This window comes from Chenopodium quinoa, unplaced genomic scaffold (genome assembly GCF_001683475.1).
Source record: "Chenopodium quinoa cultivar QQ74 unplaced genomic scaffold, ASM168347v1, whole genome shotgun sequence".
In the NCBI taxonomy this organism is placed as follows: Eukaryota; Viridiplantae; Streptophyta; class Magnoliopsida; order Caryophyllales; family Amaranthaceae; genus Chenopodium; species Chenopodium quinoa.
Window position 1 is genome coordinate 686,377 of NW_018745195.1, and position 8,841 is coordinate 695,217.

The 8,841-nt window shown below is 33.1% G+C and overlaps 1 protein-coding gene across 1 annotated transcript; it reads right to left on the reverse strand.

Annotated features, from left to right (window-relative positions):
• Window positions 1-7,344: 7,344 nt before the first annotated feature.
• LOC110711041 (protein MAINTENANCE OF MERISTEMS-like) lies at window positions 7,345-8,142 on the reverse strand. Its single transcript, XM_021889413.1, has one exon. It carries the CDS (start codon window positions 8,140-8,142, stop codon window positions 7,345-7,347), a length of 798 nt encoding a protein of 265 aa, XP_021745105.1.
• Window positions 8,143-8,841: the final 699 nt, after the last annotated feature.

Genomic DNA, 8,841 nt, shown 5'->3' on the forward strand with positions numbered 1-8,841 from the left:
TTTTTGGGTGTAAAAATTTGAATTTTATTAGACAAACAGGACGATTGATAAAGATAAGACATGGTTAAAACATATACTTGAATGTTCGTAGTATGCAACAATAATGAGCACAACTAGGCGGTCCCAAAGGACTACTAGTTAGTCCCAAATAAAACGTAAATATTAGTTGGCGTTTAATTAAAGGATTATTATCGAAATTAATTCATGCAAGAATCCTAAGCTAGCAAATTTGATTAGTCCTATTTTCTTGACGGAGGATTACTCTTGCGTAGAAAAAAACTATAACCCCTATAGAGCAAACATACATAAATTTCGCTTTTAGATATCCCCAATTTAATTTTGGGTGTACCCAAAAGTTGATTTTTTGATAATCAGAAGGATTGGCTAAGATAAGACTTGATCAAAACATGAATCACGGTGTATAAATTAAAATGTTTCCCAATTTGTGTATACCTAAGTTATATTTATTTGGACATACCAAAAATTTAGTAGATCAATACTTTTTTTTTCCTTTTTTTTTTACAAAATACAGAAGTATAAAGTTATTTTGGATAATCACATCTGTTTTTAGCACTCTTGATTAGATTTATTGCAACTTTATCTAACCATGGTCTCATTAGCTTAATCACGGTTCTTATTAAAATAAAAAGATCGATCAATTTTAAATGCTAAAAATAGTTGCTTGGCTAAAACATTACTTATTACATAACGATCATTGTTTAGATTGAGAAACCCCTGATCTTAAATTAATTTAGGGATACGAGAGATTACATATTTGAAAGTTCATATTACGTAACAAATTAAATAGGAAAATTAGGCGGTCCCAAACTAATAGTTAGTCACAAAATAAAACACTAAAGATTAGTTTTCCTTCAATTGAAAGATAGTTATCGAATTCATACATGCAAAAATCCTACCAACTTTGATTATTAGTCCTATTGTTCGCAACGAATTACTTTTGCATAGAACAAAACTCACGACCCCTACAACATGAATAAATTTTCTTTTAGATATCCCCTATTGAATTTTAGTCATACCCAAAATTCGAATTTTATAATTAGTCAATGAGGAAGATTGACAAATATAAGAATTGATTAACACATAGATTATGGTATATAAAATGTTTCCCCTTTTGGGTATACCAAAATTATGTTTGGTCGTACCTAAAACGAAGTGATTTAGTTCTTTTTATTTTTTATTTATTTTTATTTTACAAAATAGAGAAGTTTATGGTTGTTTCGGATAATCACATCCATTTTTAGTACTCTTGCTTATTAGCATAATTATGGTTCTTATTAAAGTAAAAAGCCCAAAATTAAATACTGGAAATAGTTGTTCGCCCAAAACATTACCTTACACAATTATCCTGGTTTAGATTGAGATTTTAAATTGGAATTATATTAAATTAACATCATTATTATTAAAAAAAAAAACAAAAATTATCATCATTAAACTTTAAGGGATAATTTCGGTAGTTCAAATGTTGGACATACACCAACTACTTTTTCACTATATCACACATACGAAAGTGGTATAAAAAATGTTAAATATCAAATTTTAAATATATAAAAAAAATTGTACTTGAACCGTCAAAATTAACAATTTATGTATTTATAATTCTATATATGTGAAATCCAAAAATTCTATAGTAAATACTGCTATGTACCACTAAAGCATCGTACTACAAACTTGCAAATTACCACTATTAAAGTTAATTAATATATTATTTATTTTTTGTATTTTTTTAACTATTATTAAACTTTAGCTAAGATGGTGTATTGTTAATTGATGTTTTTTTTTAGTAATATTGTTTATTGATTTTATTAGAGGATCTTGGATCAAATCTTATTTCCCATAATATATTTATTCATTCCTTATCATATTTTTCTAAATTTTAGGTGATCAGCTATATTTTCTAAAAATTGATTTTATTTTTTTTGTTATTCGATCGACCTTGGCTAAATATCATCATAATCGGAAAATACACATGTATTCCTTTGTCATTGATGACATTTATGTAATTTTGCAACTTTAAAAAATTCAGTTTACTATTGAAGAAATTTCAATTATATTGCCTTTTGAATTATTTCATTTATTTTTTATATTTTTTCATCGATATATTAAAATTGAAATTGAAAGCCAATTTAATTATAATTTATAAGTTCAAAATTACAATAATTATACTCTAAAATAATAACGCAACCACTATAACAAGATCAGTCATATTTATATCGAATTTCATGCTAAATTAATAACCATAACTAGGGATGTCAGTGGGGCGGGTTAAATAGGAGACCCGCCCCATCCCCGCCCTGTTGGGGCGGAGATGGGTCTTGGTTTGGCGGGTGATGGGATGGGGATGGGGATAAAAACCATACCCGCCATGGGTGATGGGGCGGGGGTGGATTTTAGGTTGTACCCGCCCCATCCCCGCCCCGCCCCACTACGTACCTGCCCCATCCCCACCTGCCCCACTTCGCACCCCTCCATTAACAATAAAATACTTTTATACTATTTGATAAAAAAATTATGTAAAATAAAATAGTAAATCTAATACTTTGTAATACACTTATATTATAAACAAAAAATGTGTAATATTAACAATAATGTTTTTCTTTTTGCAATCTATATTAATTATGAAGAATTGTGTATTTGGGAGGCGGGGATTAGGCGGGTCTTAGGTGGGGGCGGATATCCAAGTGGGGGTTGGGGCGGGGATGGTTTTGGAATTGTACTCACCGGGGCGGGGATGGGGATGAATTTTAGACCCGCCGCAGGGATGAGGATGGGTAAGAAAATTTTAGATGGGGATGGGGATGTGAAGGCCAACATCCGCACCGTCCTGCCCCATTGACATCCCTAACCATAACCTTTAAATATGATGACCTTTAAATACTCTATGTATATATATACAGTTGGTTTCAATTCAATGAGACGGTTGAGACAGATTAATATACATAGTACAATTTTTTTACCAAATATGTAAATGTTTTCATTTTAAGTGAATATGTAAATTGAATTTTCAAGCTAGTAAAAATAATAAATAAGAAAAAAATATAAAATAACTATCCAACTAATTTTTTTAAAGTGAAAAACTACCCAACTAAAAAAACGGATTTAAAATAAATGTAAAATTGAAAAAAAGAAACAACGTATATTTTTAAAAAAATTAGTGAGATAAAAAAACTGAAAAAAAAAATAAAATATGTTTTATTTTTTATTCCTAAATTTAATTTTTTCAAAAAAATTTGAATAAATGTATTTAAATGTAATTAAATTTGAATAAATGTAATTTAATTTGAATAATTGTATTTTTTTGTATCACTTTAATTGAAACAATTAAATTCAGGAAAATATTTTTTTTTTGATGTAAATCAATTAAATTTAGCAAAAGATAAGTTATTCAATTTTTTTGTATATATCAATTTCTTTCCTTAAATAACGCTTTTTTTATTCTTCAAAAAAAAAATAACACTTTATTAAAAAAAAAACATTTGGCAGAGCTTGATTTAATATAATTTCCGGCTTACTTTTCCTCAAAAAAAAAAATTTATTTATTTATTTATTTTTCTATTTTTTATTTATTTGGTATCACTGTAATTGAAACAATTAAATTTGGGAAAAGATATTTTTTTGAAGTAATCAGTTATAGTTAGGAAAGATAATTTTTTTTTGTGTTTTCAGGGGAAAAAGATATGTTATTTTATTATTTTTATATGTTTCTTCCCTTAAATAACGCTTCGTTTTTTTAAAAAAAAATACTGAATCGCTATTCGTCGTTCGCAAATTACTGGGTGACGTTCACATTTTTAATTGAAATAACTTTTTTGTCCTTATGGGTATTTTATCTATTTAAGGGTCCACCATGGGTAAATTTAGTTACCGACAACATTAAAAACATTACCGAGCCCACCACTTGTGTTAAAAAAATCCCGAGCATTAAAAAATCCCGGTTCCACCATTGTACGGTAATCCCGAGGAATTTAAAAATCCCGGGGCAGAAAAGAAAAGTGTACGGAGTGGTGTTTTACGATGGACGACGACAACGTTCACACGCCGGAGGGTTCGACGGAAGAATCTGTAAGTATTTCGGAATTTTTTTTTTTTTTTTGTAAATGGACATCCGCCTTTTTTTTCCGGAAACCTGGGGGAGAGCCGCCCAAAATTTCCGGATGTCCCCCATTACATCCGGAAATTTCATCCGGATGGCTACATCCGCCTGAAATTTCCGGATGTATGTGGGGACATCCGGAAATTTTGGGCGGATCTCCCCCAGGTTTCCGGAAAAAAAAGGCGGATGTCCCTTTTTTTTTTGTTTTTTTGTTTTTTTTTTTCTTACGTAATTGTTATTATTATTATTATTATTATTATTATTATTATGGTTATTAATATTAGTTTTGTTAATTTTGTAAATTTTTGTTATGATTATGATTATTATTAATATTATTACTACTATTATTATTACTATTGTTGTTATTATTATTATATTAGTTATTATATGTTAATGTTACGTAGTTATTGTTGTTATTATTATTAGTATTATTATTGTTATTGTTATTATTATTATCATTAGTATTATTATTGTTATTATTATTATCATTAGTATTATTATTGTTATTGTTATTGTTATTATTATTATTATTATTACTATTACTACTACTATTAATACTATTAATATTATTATTGTTATTATTGTTATTTTTATTATTATTATGATTATTTGTATTATTATTGTTATTATTATTGTTAAATTTAAAATACTAATCCTTGCGTGTTTTATTTGTTTGTGTTGTTATTTTGATAGGATTCGGAGGTTGAAGACGACGGTGACGTTGTGAATTACAGTGCACATTTTGTGACAGACACGGTTTTTCTAACGTTTGACGATGCAGTTACATGGGCGGATGCTGTTGCAATAAATCTGGGATTTATTTTGGTGAAATCGTCTTTCAACAAACAGAGGGATGGTCGACCAGTTCGATATTTAAGATGTGACCGGGGACGCAGGAGTAAGCCGAGAGATCTTGAGAACGCAATTCGGAAGGACACCAAAACCAAGGGCATTGGTTGTCCTTTCTACATCAAGATATGTTACGAGTTCGTCACCAATACTTGGTTTATCCGGGCGAAAGATGATGTAACTGGGACCCACAACCATCCAATGATTGCGTATCCAGAGGGTCATCGTAAAATTAGTGGGTTGAGCCCGAATGCGAAGCAGGTTGTGCGTGACATGACGAAGTCTAAGGTTGCACCGCGTAACATCATGGCGACTATTGCGGAGCAATTTCCTGATGATCATCCAAACATCAGACACATCTACAACTGCCGGAATGACTTCAGAGAGGAGATGTCTGATGGGAGAGAAGTTGTTCAGCAATTTCTACATTTGGCGAGACAGAGTCAGTATGTTTACTGGGTCATGTCCGATGATGAAGGCGTTTTACAGCACGCCTTTATGGCGCATCCAGTCATGGTAAACATCCTACGGACGTACCCCTATGTGATCGGTATGGATTCCACTTACAAGACTAACCGATACGGGATGCCGTTCTTTGAGATAGTTAGCGTGACACTGATGAGTCCATTTTATATAGTATTTTATCCCCAGTCCCACGGTCATATTTGTGCTTATTTTGGCTCTCCGGAGCTACTTTTAGTACTAATATGCGTTTTCTAGTGTTTTCGTAGATTTGGTATTGTTTTATAGGAAATTGCGGATTTGGAGCTTTTTCCAGAATTTATTGGAGTCGCTACGAGCATTGGAGTAAGGTCGCACTCATATGACCACATTCTGAAGCCCAAGACCGGTTGGAGTCATTAAATCGGTGATTAAGGGCTTGGCAAAGAAGAAGAGTCCGGGGCAATGGACCATGTATTCAGAATCCAAAGAGGAAATGCAAATTGGGCTAAGAAACGGCCCAATTGAAGAAGTCCAAGCTTGCCCGGGAGCTCGCCCGGAGGCGCGCCCGGCCGGGCGAGATGGCGCCCGACCGGGCGCGTGCTTTTAATCTTCGTTTTAGCTTAGGTTTTCTTAGTTTTATATAAATACACTTTTTCTTTTAGTTTTTGGGGGAACTTTTTACTTTTCTCTTAATTTTTCTTCTCTCTTTTTCTTTCTCTACTTTTCTCATTAGTTTAATTTCTTAGTTTTTAGTTTTAAGATTTTAGTTAATACTCTTAATCACTCTCAACACTTTTAGTTTATGTAATTTCTTACTTCCGTCTACTTTGGTAACGATTTCTTCCCTCTTTATTTTCAGTAATTTAATTGTTAGATTTAATTATGCTTTCTTTAATCGCTTTGCTTAGTTTAGATTTAATCATGTGTGAGTAGTTTTATTTCTAGGGTTGTGGGGATCCCTAAATAATTTGAAGGGGTAATTTATTATTGTTAATTGTTAATGCTTTGATTGATTTCCTATTGATTGATTTAACACTATGCAATAATTAGATTAGGCCTGATTTAATTGTATGAGTTATGCAATATTAATTCGAGATTTGAGAGATGAGAATTGATGTTTAGGCTTAGTTTCAATAGGCAGGTTAATTTATAAATGGTTAGGTCAAGATTCGAGAGATGCGATTTAATACCGGTAGATTAATTCTGTGATTGTAATATGTAGCGAAAGCCCTTTATGATCTGAATAATTTATGCATTGATGATTGATTATTATGTTTTACCCTGCAATATTATTAATTGGTGAACCTATACCCTAGTCCTTTTTATCATTGTTACTTCTCCTATTTAATTTGTTTAGATTAGTATTAGTTACACATTCATATAAACAAGCTATTTAACCCAATAATCTAGATAGCATTAATTAATTAGGAATAGAAAGACCCGTCTCTCTGTGGATTCGACCCTACTTCCCTAGCTATATTAGTTGGTGGTTTTAGGTTTTACTTTTGATTAGGTGATACGACTTTAGCCTGTCAGACACCGACAAATCAGAATTTTCTCGTCGCTTACGTGTTCATGCGCAACGAGAGCACGGCAAGCTATCGATGGGTTTTGCAGAGGTTGAGAGACGTGATTGGGTATAATAAGGAGCCGTCGGTTTTTTTAAAAACAACATATTAAAAACAACATATTAAAAAAACAACATATTAAATAAATCACAAGTTTTTTTTAAAAAAAACAACTTATTAAAAACAACATATTAAAAAAACAACATATTAAAAACAACATATTATAAACAACATATTAAAATAGCAACTTATTAAATTATACCAAAAAATACAACTACTTACGTAATCCGTGTTAGTTCTCTCTAGTAGTGTGCGACTCTCATGTGATGACGCAACTGGAGAAACACGTGGATGAGAAAATCGGTACAGCCACTACATGTAACCAGGACCGACTGTAGGAGCACCACCGCCAAGTCTGCTGAGGGCACCTACCACGACACTAAAAGACATACCAGGGACAAACCGAGTCCACATCACAGATGTCATCTCTGGCGGAAAGTCAACCCGATACATCTTCAAGTTCGTCGGTCTCTTAGCGTTCTCAGGCCTGATAATGGCTGGTGGAATGCCCTGGACGTATCCAAGTTGCTGAACCACTCGATCAGGCATGTATGGCTCAATGATGCTACGATACTGGATGCAGCCAATGAAAAGAGTAGCAGGCACACGTCGTGCTGGATCAACTCCGTACGGTAGCCAGTTAACTTCATTGTCAGTCAAATGATCCAACCTAGCCCGAAAAGCGAGAAGGCGCTCCATGCTCTTGTTAGGGCACCCCGATCCAACATCCCAGGCGGACGCACGAGGAATAGCAAGCTCTCTGGTCAAGGTCCCCTGCTGAGGCCGGAAACACGGAAAGTACTCGTAGATCCACGCCTGCAGAAGCGTAAGGCAGCCAGCGATAGAATCAGCATCTCTTCGTGATGCTGTACCCAATTGCCGGTACATGTATGCTAGCACAGCAGAACCCCAGGAGTACTCACTAATCTGAACATCCTCAACAAACAGCTCGTTGAGGAAGGAAGGATGAGTATGGTTTCCACTCTTGTCCAAAAACAAACAACCGCCGAGTACTAACCACAGGTACGCCCTGTAATGGAAACTGAAGGGCCTCTGCGCCTCCAAGGTCGACTCCACTATCCTCTCAGTCAGGACCCCATTACCTGCCATACGGTTTTGGTACCGCACTTCTCATTCAGCTCTTCCTCAGTCATATCCAAGGTAACCGAGCACGCGTCCCGTAAAACGTCCGTGCTAGGAGTAGTGGATCCCAAATTAAAAACCTAGGTTTCTTAATTAATGTGTGTTGATGGAAATTGATTGTAGGTGATTGAAACTAATAAATTAGATGTTTTAACATAATTACATCAATTTTACATGGTTTTATGAAGCTGGAATTTTTATATAAAGCTATAATTATGTTTTTTGAAAGGATTTTTAATTACCCATTTATTGAGAATAAATTAAAAGTAAGGGTTTAAAATTAATTTTCAGCTTATTTAAGAGGGTTTATGAGTGATTTATGGAGTGTATATATTGCTGAAAATATATATTGAATAGGTATTAATGTCTCTTTGTAATTTTGGGTTGTAGGAGATTTCTAAGTGAGTGATTTTGTGTAGTCGTTCGCGTACTTGGTAATTATTTAAGTGTATAGAAGCATGCTAGGCGTTATTTAATTATTTCCATGGTAGTATCATGATAGGTATTGGTTGGAATTGTGGATTGGATTGATGTTGTTGATTGGTTTGTGAAGTATGAATTATTTGTGGTGAATTGATGAGTGGAATTAATTATATTGGCATGTTGAATATGAACTACACTTTTATTATTGGCTTAATTGAGAGCATGTTTAATTAAACTAAATGT

Bases quoted from the DNA above. Each gene is read 5' to 3' on its own strand.
- LOC110711041 (XM_021889413.1), bottom strand. From the start codon at position 8,142: ATGGCAGGTAATGGGGTCCTGACTGAGAGGATAGTGGAGTCGACCTTG.